General features: G+C 31.8%; 1 protein-coding gene across 4 annotated transcripts; it reads right to left on the bottom strand.

Annotated features, from left to right (window-relative positions):
* Nucleotides 1-41: 41 nt before the first annotated feature.
* LOC111700942 (carbohydrate sulfotransferase 1) lies at nucleotides 42-11,937 on the bottom strand. Of its 4 annotated transcripts, none has more exons than XM_023472027.1 (13): nucleotides 11,800-11,936; nucleotides 9,443-9,501; nucleotides 9,124-9,367; nucleotides 8,037-8,154; nucleotides 6,919-7,001; nucleotides 5,216-5,279; nucleotides 4,473-4,538; nucleotides 3,725-3,835; nucleotides 2,971-3,023; nucleotides 2,182-2,260; nucleotides 1,114-1,160; nucleotides 570-650; nucleotides 42-133 (listed from the first exon to the last, which is right to left on the bottom strand). In XM_023472027.1, the coding sequence occupies exons 1-13, from the start codon at nucleotides 11,856-11,858 to the stop codon at nucleotides 52-54; spliced, it is 1,146 nt and encodes a 381-aa protein (XP_023327795.1). In that variant the 5' UTR covers nucleotides 11,859-11,936; the 3' UTR covers nucleotides 42-51. The 4 variants fall into 4 exon arrangements, with proteins under 4 accessions (XP_023327795.1, XP_023327796.1, XP_023327797.1 ...); XM_023472028.1 differs by having other exon boundaries at nucleotides 5,216-5,274; nucleotides 6,923-7,001; XM_023472029.1 differs by lacking the exon at nucleotides 4,473-4,538 and having other exon boundaries at nucleotides 11,800-11,937.
* Between the last annotated feature and the right edge of the window lie 3,456 nt (nucleotides 11,938-15,393).

The raw sequence follows: 15,393 nt of genomic DNA, 5'->3' as shown, positions 1-15,393 counted from the left end.
ACTACAAGTATTTAAATAAAGTAAATAGACATGCAAAAATATTGATTTTGTTTAAATATTTATTTCTGACTCTGGATCGAATATATTATAATTAAGTTTTTCCAGAACTGAACTACATTCTTCCTCAATCATCCTACATTTCACATAACTATTTACATGATCTTTTCTCAGATTTGTTTTCAGATTTATCTAATAAAATATTTCAAATATGTGGGTTTTAATGTTCAAACATTCATATTAGAAAAGTTTAAGGTCATCATTAAAAGGTCAACTTTTGTGTGTAACCCTGTGTTTAAATTTGTTTAATGGAATTTTAACCCATATTCTTTCTCAATAAGAATTCCGTTAACATCCCCATATAAATGAAGTCGTCAATTTTTAAATCAAAAACAAAATTTAAAGCAGTTTACAGTACGGGAAACTTATTCTTAACCTTTCACTCTGTCAAATCAAAAGAAGAGATAATGGTTAATTCATTTGAAATGACTCCATTAAAAACTTAAATCGGTAATAAAAAGAACTGTAAGGTTGAATCTGTAAAAATATGTTAAAAAAAATAGTTTTGTTTCCTGATTTGTTCTATCCGCAGCTTTCTCTTCCAAGAATCTGTTCTAAAACCGGTTCCACGAAACGTACTGTAGTATCCCCCCCTAGTAAATAATAGATAGTTTTATTTCCTGATCTGCCCTAGCCGTAGCTTTCTCTTCCCAGAATATGTTCTAAAACCGGTTTCACCAAGAAGGTTTCACGAATTGTACTGTAGTATCCCCCCCCTAGTAGACCCTCTAACCAAAGAATTGGGAAAGTCCGATTCACATTGGTACCCATTGAATGTGGAAGAAAGTTTTTTCTGTTTGTAAAGTGGTATAATTCTGTTAATTTTCCCCAATGTTTCCGCAACATTAATCCGCAAGTCATGTTTGTAAAAACGCATTAATTAAGAATAATCAATTTTCAAAGAGAACAACAAAAATATCTTAGTGTCGTTCTTATTCAGACAACGCTTTCAAAGTTATCGCTGTGAATCCGACATGCCCCCGACAGAGGGTCAGATAAAATTATGTTTACAATCCCTTTAAACAGGACAGTATCAAGATTATTGGGTTTTATAACCTTGTTTTGTTGCTTGGATTTGTGTGTCTAAAAACAGCATCTCTCACCTACAGAAGAAAAAGAGACAATTTGTATACTGTTCAAGTGAACAAGATTATTTCTTGAGTTGTAATGCAGCATTCGTGTAACTATTTTTACTTTCTGGTATATATTTAAGGACTACCTGTCCTATTAAAGCACTACCTGGTCTGTGAAAGGACTACCTGGTCTGAAAAAGGACTATCTAGTCTTAAAAGGACTACCTGGTCCGTAAAAGGACTACCTGATTTAAAAAGGACTATCTGGTCTATGAAAGGACTACCAGGTCTGCATGAAAGGACTACTGAATCTGTAAAAGGACTTCCTGTTCTGAAAAAACACAACCTGGTCTGTGAAATAACTACCTGGTCTGTGAAAGGACTACCTAGTCTGTGAAAGGACTACTTGGTTGGTGAAAGGAATTCTAGTTTGTGAAATGGCTACCTGGTCTGTAAAAGGACTGTCTGTTAAGTAAAAGGACTATATGTTCCTTAAAAGGACTATCGGTTCTGCCAAAAGGACTAAATGTTCTGTAAAAGGACTACATGTTCTGTAAAAGGACTATCGGTTCTGCAAAAGAACTGAATGTTCTGTAAAAGGACTACATGTTCTGTAAAAAGGACTATCGGTTCTGCAAAAGAACTAAATGTTCTGTAAAAGGACTACATGTTCTGTAAAAAGGACTATCGGTTCTGCAAAAGAACTGAATGTTCTGTAAAAGGACTACATGATCTGTAAAAAGGACTATCGGTTCTGCAAAAGAACTAAATGTTCTGTAAAAGGACTACATGTTCTGTAAAAAGGACTATCGGTTCTGCAAAAGAACTGAATGTTCTGTAAAAGGACTACATGTTATGAAAAGGACTATCTGTTCTGCAAAAGGACTGAATGTTCTGTAAAAGGACTACATAGTCTGTAAAAATACTACCTGGTCTGAAAAAGAATTATCTGGTCTGTAAAAGGACCCCTTGGTCTGTAAAAGTACTACCTAGTCTGTAAAAGGACTACCTATTCTGTAAAAGGACTACCTGATCTGTCTAAAAGTACTACCTGTTCTGTGAAAGGTATATCAAGGAGTTTATAAATACGTTTCAGTTCATTCTCTGTATCTTCAACTAGATCTTCATATCTGGAAAATATGTTTTTTTAACTTAGTTTCTTTCACAAAGCTTGGGAATTTAGGGGCGACTTGTAAATGGTCTTTTATCTATGATAAATATGTCTGAATATCATATTTTTATCATATTTTAGGCAGTTTTTGACATTGAGTTTAAGTTTAAAAACAATGTTAATGCTATTGTTAACTCTAAATTTCAATGCTTATTGAGACACCTTGTATATATTTCGGGATGGGCAATATAGCCAGATTTATTTTATGGAAACTTCTAACGTTTTAGACATTTGAAAGGTTTTACGAAAGATGAGAAGATTCCAATACTTTAAAACTTTATTCTGTAGAAGTTTGCTTTTCTCAAACATGTACATTTCCTACCCTAGAAGAAAATATAAGGCAAAAACGATTGTTTTTGCCTTATATTTGTACATAGGACAAATTTGCATGTTTGAAAAAAGTCAACTTCAATATACAATTTTAAATCACTGGACCCTTCTTGTTCTCAGATTGTCGTAGAATCTCCTAAAAGTCTAAAAATATCAAAAATGCCTGTAAAACGAATCTAGCTATTGGCCAATAGCTTCAATGTTCATAAGTGCGCACTGTGGATATCGAGATAAAGCAATCGGGATTGTAGATCCAGCTATAGGAATGTTTTTATTTAGCTAACTCTGTACAACTAATATTTACTTTTTGATAGCAAAAACCCAAAAGTAAAAGTTTACCTAAGTCTCATATATCTGTTAGGTCCTAACCCCTCCTCAAGACTAAGGTCGTCCTGAATAAGAAATAGATAAACTGACATGTTAATAAATTAACTGAAAATTTAATTTCTAGTGACCCCCCCCCCCCCGTTGCAAGATGACAATGTCTAATTCACAATGGTACCCTTGCAGGGGCGTATACATTATTTAAGTGAGGGGGGTGCTAGATTTATTCGCAACAAAAAAATCCAGATTAAGGAACAAAATTTTTGTCACAGTCAAAATTTTTTTTACTTAAAAGTCTTAAAAAGAGTCAAAAGTAATTACTAAAGACTAAAAACTAGATTTATAACTTATGACACGTCACATTATAGTTTATTAAGATAGATATTTTTTCAGTTTCGCTCTAAGTTTTCTTTCCCTTAAGTGAAATTGAGAAGCTATTCTGAAAATCTCAGGGGGGGTGCGAAGGTCCTGCCGCCCCCCCTGTATCCACCCCTGTACCCTTAAACTTTTATCTAATCAAAAATGTAGAAGTATCGCCATTTTCTAGGTGTACAAAGGTTTACTATTTATTAAACCTATAGGTTTTCCTGCAGTAGAAATGTGTAAATCACTATTGCAAAGAAATCCCAATTTATAAACATGGATGCTTATTCAGTCTTGTTCTGATAAAGGGTATGCTTGTGACTTGAACATGCTCCTTCCATGAAAGGAAAGGTCACTTAGATTATGCTTGCAAATAAACGTTAAAAATGATAAGGATAAAAAGAACCTGAATTTTGTTACACAACTGTGAATAATTCTTTGCAGCCTCCCCCCAAGTATTCTGATGAGACGCCATTGATGTAATCATACCACGAGGGTCTCGTACTAGATGAACCACCTAAACAAACATGTCTATCACTGACGGTTCATGTCCGGTTCATTTCAAGAGCCCGGCCGACATCTAACCAGCAAGATTGAGCTGTACAGTACACAAACAGATCATATCAGACGAAACGGGACGGTTTTCCAAATGAACCAGCCATTTCTAAAGAAATTCTAGTGATATAGGGACGTACGCTGTACAGTACTCGCTGGGGAAATTGTATTGACAAACACCAGCAGGAAATAAGTTTATAGTGTTAAAGTCAAATACCTGAATATTCGTAGAGTATATCTATTCCTGTATATTTAAAGAGTATATCCAGGATTCAAGTTCTATCCCTGGATATTTGTAGAGTATATCCTGCTCCGATCTTATACTTTGATTTTTGTAGAGTATATCCATGGTTCCAATCCTTTACCTGCATATTTTGGAGAGTATATCCACGGTTAAACTCCTATACCTGGATATTTGTAGAGTATATCCAGGGTTCAAGTATACCTGGATATTTGTAGCGTATATCCAGGGTTCAAGTATACCTGGATATTTCCAGAGTATATTCAGGGTTCAAGTATACCTGGATATTTGTAGAGTTTATCCAGGGTTCAAGTGTATACCTGGATATTTGTAGAGTATATCCAGGGTTCAAGTATACCTGGATATTTGTAGAGTATATCCAGGGTTCAAGTCCTATCTTGTGAATTCGGATTGTTTTCATCACCAGGAAATTATTCGTTTTTGGAGAAAAAAAAAAGAAATGAACTCCTTTACCAATTCCAATCATACATTTTGGAGCACATACTAAACATATCGTCACTAAATATATCTCAACGAAACATATAAAATCAAAACATATCAGAACAAAAACTATCAAACTACAAAACATATCATGATACAAAAAAATATCAAAAACAAAGCATTTCCAAGGCAAAATTTGAATTGATATGTTTGGTTGTTTATACGTTTTGTAGTTTGAAATGTTTGTTGTTGATTGGTTCTGTAGTCTGATATGTTTTGTAGTTTGATATGTTTTGTAGTTTGAAATGTTTGTTGTTGATATGTTTTGTATTCTGATATGTTTTGTAGTTTCATATGTTTTGTTGATATGTTTTGTAGTCTGATATGTTTTGTAGTCTGATATGTTTTGTAGTTTGATATGTTTTGTTGTTGATGTGTTTCGTTGCTGATATGTTTTGTAGTTTGATATATGCTGTTTTTATAAGTTTTGTAGTTTGATATGTTATTTTTTATGTGTACAGTAGTTGGATATATTCTGTTTTGATGTATTTTGATTACATATGTTTTGTCGAGATATGTTTAGTGATGATACGTTTTGTAAGTGCTCCTACAATTCTGAAATTATTTCCAATTTTAAGTTTGATTTGAATAATTTCCGACCTTTGGATTTGCGTTGATGCAGTCGGTATCATGTCCATGAGTTCGAATCACATGAAAACCGTTACTAAGTTGAATAAATCACATGAAAACCATTACTAAGTTGAATAAATCACAGGAAACCCGGTACTAAGTTTTATAAATCACAGGAAAACCGTTACTAAGTTAAATAAATCACATGAACAGCGTTACTAGGTTTGATAAATCACATGAAAACCGTTACTAAGTCGAATAAATCACGGGAAACCCGGTACTAAGTTTTATAAATCACAGGAAAACCGTTAATAAGTTTAATAAATCACATGAAACCCGTTACTAAGTTGAATAAATCACATGAACAGCGTTACTAGGTTTAATAAATCACATGAAAACCGTTAGTAAGTTAAATAAATCACAGGAAACCCGCTACAAGTTGTTTAAATCACAAGAAAACCGTTACTAAGTTGAATAAATCACAGGAAACCCGGTACTAAGTTTTATAAATCACAGGAAAACCGTTAATAACTTTAATAAATCACATGAAAACCATTACTAAGTTGAATAAATCACAGGAAACCCGGTACTAAGTTTTATAAATCACAGGAAAACCGTTAATAACTTTAATAAATCACATGAAAACCGTTACTAAGTTGAATAAATCACAGGAAACCCGCTACAAGTTGTATAAATCACAAGAAAACCGTTACTAAGTTGAATAAATACATGAACAGCGTTACTAAGTTAAATAAATCACATGAAAACCATTACTAAGTTGAATAAATCACAGGAAACCCGCTACAAGTTGTATAAATCACAGGAAAATCGTTACTTAGTTGAATAAATCACATGAAAACCATTGCTTAGTTTGGTAAACACATGGAAACCGTTATTTAGTTGAATAAATCACGTTAAAACTGTTACTTAAATCAGATAAAAACCGTTACTTTGTTGAATAAATTTCATGAAAACTGTAATTATGTTGTTTTTTCAGTTTTCTTACTCTCAATTGCTAAAAGTTCTAACTCAATTATAATTATTATTTTTATCCTCTGCTGACGAACAACATATTTTGTGAAGGATGGTGTTGTGTTGTTGAGAAGAAAACGGACGATATATTCAGAAAAATGTAACCAAATTATCGATTTTTTCTAAAACAAATGAAAATTTTTTTTTAAATCGTTTAAAAAACTTGAAAACACGATTGTTGTTTTTACCGAACAAAGAATTTCTGGAACAAACTTTTTAAAAAGCGATATTTTTTTACTGTGAACGAACGATTTTTTCGAACAAACTTTTGAAAAAAGCTTTTTTTTTACCAAATGCACGATTATATTGAACACGCAAACGATTGTTGCAATGAGCAGAAAACGAACAAAATTGATGAAAAATAAACAATATATTTAAGAACAAACAAATAATTTTTTTCACTAATTGAAAGAAAAAACGAACGATATGAATGAAAAACGTGCTTATCTCTACTTAAGAGATGTGATGTGCATATGTTAGTTTTTCGATGATACAGGGTGTCCCAATAAACATGGGAATTCAGTGACGAATTCGATATCGTCTATTCAAATAATTCTTTGATTTTGCATAGTGATAATTCATAACAAAGACGATATCGAATTCGTCACTGAATTCCCATGTTTATTGGGACACCCTGTACTAATAAACTGCTTCAGAATGTGATGCTTAAGACAATTGTTATTCTAAATTCAACTTGAAACCTACTAAGTTTTTTCAGCAGAGAAGGATTGCAATAGAAGATTCCGTAAATATAGTCTCGAACCTGCCAAACTGTGGAAGGATTCTGCAGTTACATTAATATTAGACAAATTTAAAAAGAAACCAAAACCATGTATCAAAAATATTATTCACTTCGATTTGTTAAAATAAAATAAAAATCTATTTCTAGTATGAGTAATAGATTAAGGAGAAAGAGATAAGATTTGTTTTTATTGTGATGTTATTGGACAGCTAGGATTCCAGTTTTGAACAGCTAGTATACCAATTTTGGACAGCTAGAATACCAGTTTTGGACAGCTAGGCAACCAGTTTTGAACAGCTAGGCTACCAGTTTTGGACAGCTAGGCTACCAGTTTTGAACAGCTAGGATACCAGTTTTGGACAGCTAGGATATCCGTTTTATTATAAACAATCACAAAGTAAATATACAAGGTTTATAATTCCTGGAATGGACACGAGGGCTTTACTGTTTTAAGACTGTTTTTTTTCTTTGAATACAAAACTAGTCTCAAAGAAGATCATTTACGTCTTAGAAATACTTAACCAAGCCACTCCTCCTCTTTAATTATATCTATTACTCCTTAGATATCTTTAATAAAGTATTCAGATGTTAAAGTGGTGACTCTGTGACTAGGGATTCTAAATTTTCGTTCAATCTCTTTCGCGAAAACAGCCAACGAAAATTTGAACAAGAGCAACACTTTTTGTTAAATTTTTTTCGCGAAATTCGTTAAGATTTTCAACCTTTCGTTTAAAAATATTTTTTCTTCGCAAAAATACAATTACAATCTTATTGATTGGAAATGGAAAAATTTTATTTTTATCGAACGAAAATTGAACGAAAATTTCGCGAAAATGAAATTTTTTTTGAAAATGAGGTCGAAAATTTCACCCAAAATAAATTTCGTTAGGTCATTTTCGCGAATTTCGTTCAAAGAAAATTTCGATGGAAACCATATCTGTGACTTAGATAATAAAAAATGTTTTATTTCTAAAGCTAAATATGTAACTGCAATAAGAAAAAGTGTAGCAACAATGACAACAACAACAGCAAAAAAAAAGCATAGCAATAATAAAAAATAAGATAAGAAAAATGTACCTCCTGTAATGCGCGCTCTATACTATGTCCACCTGGTCTGAGTAAATAGAACGGTTCAAAATAATACGCAGCATTTGGATGTGCACTCAGTAGGTCGCCGGTGAACGAAGACCCAGATCTGATTTTAATATTTACATTTTTATATTTGTAGAGCAATGACATAGGAAGACGACATTAATAATTAAGAGGGGAGGAATGCCAGCCACATCAATTTCTCGTTCGAGCCACTTTCTCCTCATTTTCTCGTCCGAGCCACCTCGGAATCCTCGTCCTTCGATTATTTTGTGTTGAAAAGTTTCCAATTCTTGAAGATAAAACTATTTTTTTTTTAATCTGGCCACGTTAGGGCAGAACATATGGATGGATTAAAGTATTGCAATGATCATATCATGTTGGAACTTCAAACCCATGAGAATGATGTCAAACTTTTATTTAGGTAAAACCTAAATCTCTTCTGCCTCCGTAATGGCTAACCTTCGTGATATAAAATAAATAGAAAAATATTCGGCATACCTCTGCCTATAATTTTTCCCATGGAACCACCAGGAAAAACTCTATGGTTTTCACTATAGTTAACAAAAAAGATTAAAGTTCTATAAACTTGGAATTATTTGTGGCATTCTACACCAGGAATATCTGAAAATGCGCGTAAAAAAGGTGTACATTTTTAAGGACATTAAACTTGAAATCTTTAATACAATTGAAAATTTTTACTTTGATTTACAAAAATTTTATATTTCATTTATGCTCTAACGTGGCTTGATTCTTAAAAAATAGTTTTATATGGAAGGATTAGACACTTTAAAAAAATTATGTTGAAAGGACGAGGATTTAGAGGTGGCTCGGACGAGAAAATGAGGAGAATGTGGCTCGGACGAGAAATTGTTGTGGTTGGCCTTCCTCCCCTCTGTGGATAAAGATTTTAATAATCTTAGGATTAACAAAAAGAGGAAATCAAGCATCAATCTCAATATCCAAGATTCTGAAGTTTTCAGCTCTGTTTAACTACAATACAAACACTTGCTTTAAGCCTTCTTTTAGCAGAGTTTTCTGGTTCTCAGCGTATGATGTCAAGTGTTGGGTTTACCTTGCATAAGCTAATAAAAGTATATGTTTCTTCGTCCCCAAGGTTTCTGGAAGACTGGAGAAATTTTGAGAACTTGTGTTTCCAAATTGTTTTAAAAAAATGTCCTTCAAATCTGGAGGAGTGATCATAATGTTTTCAGGAATATTTTCCTCAGTCACATTATCAACTTCGTCATTATAGGGTTTCGAGATGTTATCGACCAAATTTCCAAACTGGGGTTTATCATTGGTAATTACGTAGTTTTCTGAACAAAAGTGCTAATTGTAATAATTAAAATTTTATTTTTTATTTTTATATTTATGGTTTATAGAAAACGTACCTTTAAATAAGTGAATTAGCATGAACAAAGAACTAACAACTAACAGGGAGTATAGATTTCTGAAATAAAACAATCTATATAAACGCCGCTACAAAGTTTGGCATTGTTTAATTTTTGCTGGAATTTATTTTTGACATTTTTTGATAAAATTTACATTAATAATTGACAAAACATCTTGAAAATTTTATAAAACTCGTAAATTAATTAATTTGAAAAAAAAGATACTGATAACTTGTCTCAACCTCTAATCTTTTATATTCATTATTCTAAATTATTAATTTTGCAGAGCTGAAAACTTTAGAATTTCAAGATTAATTTAATCTTTAGTTTGTTTCCTGAAAATGTGTAAAATTCAACCACAAATGAAAAATGCGAAACAGCCAATGAGAACCCGGGAAAATATAATTTTTCACGCGCCACTTAATGAAAAACCTCTCATTGGTTGGAATCTGGTAGGGATAAAAAGATGGAAAGACAAGTGGATTAATCAGGGCTATGAGCAAAGTTCCATTAACTCCATTAACAAAACGGAAGTTTCGCAAATTAATGCCGATAATACTGTAATAAACCATTAACGGCTGTGGCGTTAACAATTTCATTAATTGTTATCGAATTTTCACGGCGCTTTGCGCCGTTAATGCTATTAATTCTATAATAACGGTACTATTAACGGCAGGAGCTGTTTACTGTTGTTGTAAATTTTCCGTTAACGCCGTTAATAAAATTGAGATGGTTAACTAACAGGAACTTAAAAACTGAAAAAACCGTTAACGAAATGAAGTCTCGTTGGTACCCTATAAAACCAACACCTTCCTGAGAATTTATTGTAAAAACTGTTGGAACTAACCGTTAACGAAACGGCTTGAAAAAGTTGGAACGTGCCCAACACTTGGATTAAGCAGGAAAATAAAACTGTCCACATTGGATATTCAGATTAAGCGATCGGTATTAAGAGTATTTAATTCTAAAGTTCCCAGCTCTGTATCACTTAGTCAATGTTTGATCTATCCAAGGTTTGAACTATCCAAAGTTTGAACTATCCAAGGTTTGAACTATCCAAGGTTTGAACTATCCAAGGTTTGAACTATCTAAGGTTTGAACTATCCAAGGTTTGAACTATTCAAGGTTTGAACTATCCAAGGTTTGAACTATCCAAGGTTTGAACTATCCAAAGTTTGAACTATCTAAGGTTTGAACTATCAAAGGTTTGAACTATCCAAGGTTTGAACTATCCATTCACAATACTCCTCCTAAAATGCATTTGTCTTGTGTTTCATGGTGAGAATGGACAAAATGAATATATTCTGTTAATCTTTTCATTTACATACAATGTATCAATTGTAGCTCTTGCATTGATTTAGAATCTTTAGAATGATTTCAATTTATAATTACTTTTCCTGTTCATATATTTATCCTTGAATTTCCCTGATGTATCCTGTAATCCCGCAATATGTTTAGATGTCGTCTTTGTTACAGCGAGCTAATCACAGAACAGAGCCCGAAATTCAAAAGAGTATTGTTGAACGAAACTCCCTCAGTTTCCTTTCTGGGGTCTTAACATTTGTGTAGATTTTGATTTAAGGGATTCGAAAAAAGGAAAATATCATAATTTTAAAGAATATTCGGTAAGGTTTGATGGAGCGAACTAAATGGTGTAAAAATACGTTTTTTCATCTTTTTTGGATGTTTTACCATTAAAAAACAAAAATTCTAAAAAATCCTGTCAAATATCGTTAAAACAATGTTAAGTGATATGAAATTTGAAAAAAAATTTAATTGATGATTTCAATGGTTTAGCTGAAAATGTTTCAAAGTTTTTGATTCAAATCATTAAAATTCCAAAATCTACACAAATTATATAGTGTAGAGACCCAACACAACACCCAAGACCCGAAAAAAAGTCAGTCTTCCCTTCCGGTCCCTTCCTCTATGATAACGAAACGGAGGTTTGCGAAAATTAAGAAGGGAAGACTGTCCGTTATAAAACGGCAAAAAAACGTTAATTTTAAAATTGTTAACAAAACAGATTCGCAGAAGGGAAGACTGTCCGTTATAAAACGGCAAAAAACGTTAGTTTTAAAATTGTTAACAAAACAGATTCGCAGTTTTTTAAAAAACATTACGGTTTAAACGAAAATGAAACGAATGGGGTTTTTTAAAATAAACTACAACTTTCGTTCTTATTTTGATGTTTTTAAATGTCGTTTTCAGTTCCCATCCCTAATTTATTTGAAGGAACTTTTAAAGGTTTTTTTTGAAATTTGATAAATCGTTGGCAATTCGCAATTTCTGAACGGCTAATGCAATTAATGACAAAAATCAACCGGCATATTTTACCCTACATTTGTAGTTATTACCTTTCTTTGACCCATAGATGTAGAAGAAACAAGAAGTTGAAGATTGCTCTGCAGAACATAACAATCTTGTACAATCCCCACTATCTTACGGTCAGAGTACTGCAGATTTCTACAGTACGCACCGAAAGCTCAGTTAAGGGTAATCAGGGATATCTCCATTCTTATCTTTTTTTTAACTTTAATAATTTATCTTTTAGATAAGGGGTGTGGGCACAAGCTCACGCATACAAATAAAACGAAATATCAATTAATCTATTTCCAGTTTGTTATCAAAGTCTTTCTATTATTTTGTTTTGCTCTTATCTTTTAAATCCAACAGGAACTAATTTTTTTGAAACTTTAAAATAATTTCTGAGGGATTTGAAAATTAAATGAGTAAAAACATCAAAGCACGTAAAAAACATCAAAATGCATAAAATTGTATAAGTTAACAAACAAGCAGGGGGCAAAACAGAAGACTGCGTTAAAAATCATTCCAACTCTTAAAAAATATTTTTTTTCTGCAAGTTTCATGCAATTTTTAAGCAGAAAAAATTTGATGTTCATGAAGGGACTCGTATATTTTTAAAAACCTCAGTTTTTCAGTAACTTTTCCCATCCGTGTAACTTATCAAGTTATCATCCTTAAAACCACTTTATCAATAAAATACAGTAATGGCTAGACAAGGCTACGTTCAGTTAAATTATTGCCTATGTTTAAACAATAATTAATTCTTTTTAAAATTTGATATTCTGCTGAATCAACATGTTTAATTGCATTGAATATATTCCTGCATTAATATTTTTATTATTTAATAGCATATATATGTTTGGGAAATTAGAGAATTATTTGATTTGACTTATTTAAAAATCTATATTATATTAATAATAATTTATGTTTGTTTGATAGTAATATTCTATCCGTGCCTCGAACCAGACTATTTTATAATTCCATAAAAGGTTAATCAGGCAAGTACTAAAAGATACAAAATTAGCTTTCTTTAATGACTATACTAATTTATCCTTAAGGAAAAATGAGGTAATTAGGGAGAGCAGGTACTTTCTACCTTTCTACTTTATAACTCTGTTATGCCCCCCCCTGGAAAATATTGTAAGCCGCCCCTGACTAATTGCAATATACACAATTTTCTCGATTCTTTATAATTGCAAATATTCAATATCGACCTTTCTACGGTTGAGTCCAACCCCTAATCTGCATATTCGTGATTGTTGGTTTTGCATGATTTCCTTTTATCTAGTTTTATCACTCCTGTATACCGAGTCCAAACCCTAATCTGCATATTCGTTATTGTTGGTTTTGCATGATTTCCTTTTATCTAGTTTGTGTCGGTGGATTCTCATTTGAACTACTGCCGTTTGAACTATTGTACGTTTGAACTATTGTTCGTTTGAACTATTGTTCATTTGAACTACTGACATGACGTCATATCCTGTAGTTTAAATCAACGCATTTCTTGCTCATTTGAACTATTTTTCTACCCCAATTCAGTTTTAAAATTTTTTTATAATCTTCATAAAGTTATATTCATGACAATTAATTAGATAAACATTACACAGAATGAACATAAAAATAGTTCAAATGAACATAAAAATAGTTCAAATGAAATAGTTCAAATGAACATAAAAATAGTTCAAATGAACATGAGAATAGTTCAAATGAAATAGTTCAAATGAAAAAAAATAGTTCAAATGAAAAAAAATAGTTTAAATGGACTAAAAAATAGTTCAAATGTATTCATTTGAACTATTTTTTTATTCATTTGAACTATTTTTTTATTCATTTGAACTATTTTTTTTTTCATTTGAACTATTTTTATGTTCATTTGAACTATTTTTTTGTCCATTTGAACTATTTTTATGTTCATTTGAACTATTTTTTGTTTATTTCATTAATAATATTTTAATAGTTCAAATGAAAAAAGTTCAAATGAACTAAAAAATAGTTCAAATGAGCAATATATTTACTCGTTTGAACTATTGTTCATTTAAACTACTCACGTGGTACCACGTGCAGTAGTTGAAATGAACAATAGTTCAAATGAACAATAGTTCAAACGGCAGTAGTCCAAATGAGATAGCATCGTTTGTGTCTTATCACTCCTACCGAGTCCATTAGCGCCTGATCCAATCATGGTTCAGCCATGTGTTTGTAGTCTATTCTGAACCAATAGAAATAGCATGGCGGTAACATCTATCTTTCTATCTATCTCATTATCCAATTAGAGATATATATCCTTCGATATCGGCGCTAACGGTAATGGAAACATTTACTTCTACTGGAACTATAGTGTTATACGGTAAGAATCATGAAATATAGAAGAACAACAGATTCAAGATATGTGTTTAAGTGTACATTTAGTATAGCCTTCAGTTGGTTTGTGTTTGTTCGATCAGGGTCAAAATTTGGCAAATATTTGGCAATTGAACCATTGCATTTTCTTACACTAGGCCAAATTTTGCACCTGACAAAAGATACATGCAAAAAACGTTGTGATGATCGTAAATGAAGACCAAAAATAAAGATATTAATGATATTGCAAATTTAAATTTAACAATAGTAATTGTTTTAGCATATGAAAAATTTTGAAATCTTGAAAGCTTTATTAAATTATTTAAAAACGATCCAAAGGATTAACAAAACTAAGTTCAATAATCTTAAGACACATCTATTGGTCAGTGTTCACAAACGTATTAAGTGACTTTAAGCTACTATAGTAGAACTATTTGCATTATAAAAACATCAATAACAGTTAAATTTTGTTAAATGTCGTCTTCCTATTCCACGGTTCAATGAATACTGTAAAATTATTGTGGTCATTAAAGTATTTGCAAAAAAAAAAATTCAACGTTTTTTATTTGTATAGTATAGTGAACTTGTATACCTGGATAATATTCGGGCCTGAGAGCAGTTTACCTATAGGGTATTTACAACAACGCGACGATAGTTCTTTACGAGAAAAAACGAAACTATCAAGATTAATTTCAATGTTCCGAAAAAAAGAATGAACGCATTGAACATGTTCTTAGAAATATTGGAACGATCAAGTGTTAACTTATTGGTAAGAGCGGAGTGGAATCGTTCTATCAGGAACACGTTCTAAATCTAAGTTTTGGTCTAATACAGATTTTCCCCTTACAGATGAGTGTGATAAAACATTCAAGGCTAGCTCATTAAAAATAGACCCTGAACTGAAGCAGTAAGGGAGAATAAAGGGAGGTTTTTAACAAATTTTTCAAATCAATTTTTCAAGGGTTTTTCAAATATGTAGGTCAAGTAATGGACTATTTTTGCTAATGGCCCTTGTAACAAGGAACGGTCAAAATCGCTAATGTATGTATTTGTAGTTTAGTTTTCACATGAATGGATATATATATTTTTATTTTTTTACTGTATGATTTTTCCAATACAGATCCGATTTCCCTATACAGGCTAGTAATCGCCAAAAAAGTTCTCTTAAATAAGTTTTCAGAAACAAAGTCCTAAATTGTGTCACTAAAAAAGTCCCGTGGAAATCAGTTCTTGAAATAAAAAGTCTCTGGAAAAAAATCCTACCATTTTGCAACTTTATTTTCTAGGACTTTCTTTTTGGTTCC

This window comes from Eurytemora carolleeae, unplaced genomic scaffold (assembly GCF_000591075.1).
Source record: "Eurytemora carolleeae unplaced genomic scaffold, Eaff_2.0 scaffold283, whole genome shotgun sequence".
Taxonomy (NCBI): domain Eukaryota; kingdom Metazoa; phylum Arthropoda; class Copepoda; order Calanoida; family Temoridae; genus Eurytemora; species Eurytemora carolleeae.
The sequence above is the reverse complement of the archived record's forward strand: the minus strand, read 5'-3'. Positions and strand labels throughout refer to the sequence as shown.

Bases quoted from the DNA above. Each gene is read 5' to 3' on its own strand.
- LOC111700942 (XM_023472027.1), bottom strand. From the start codon at position 11,858: ATGTTCTGCAGAGCAATCTTCAACTTCTTGTTTCTTCTACATCTATGG. The intron at 5,280-6,918 runs GTTTCAAGTTGA...TATTCAACTTAG, and splicing joins CTGCTGAAAAAACTTAGTAG to TAACGGTTTTCATGTGATTC. The intron at 2,261-2,970 runs GTAAACTTTTAC...CATATTTTCCAG, and splicing joins AACAGATATATGAGACTTAG to ATATGAAGATCTAGTTGAAG.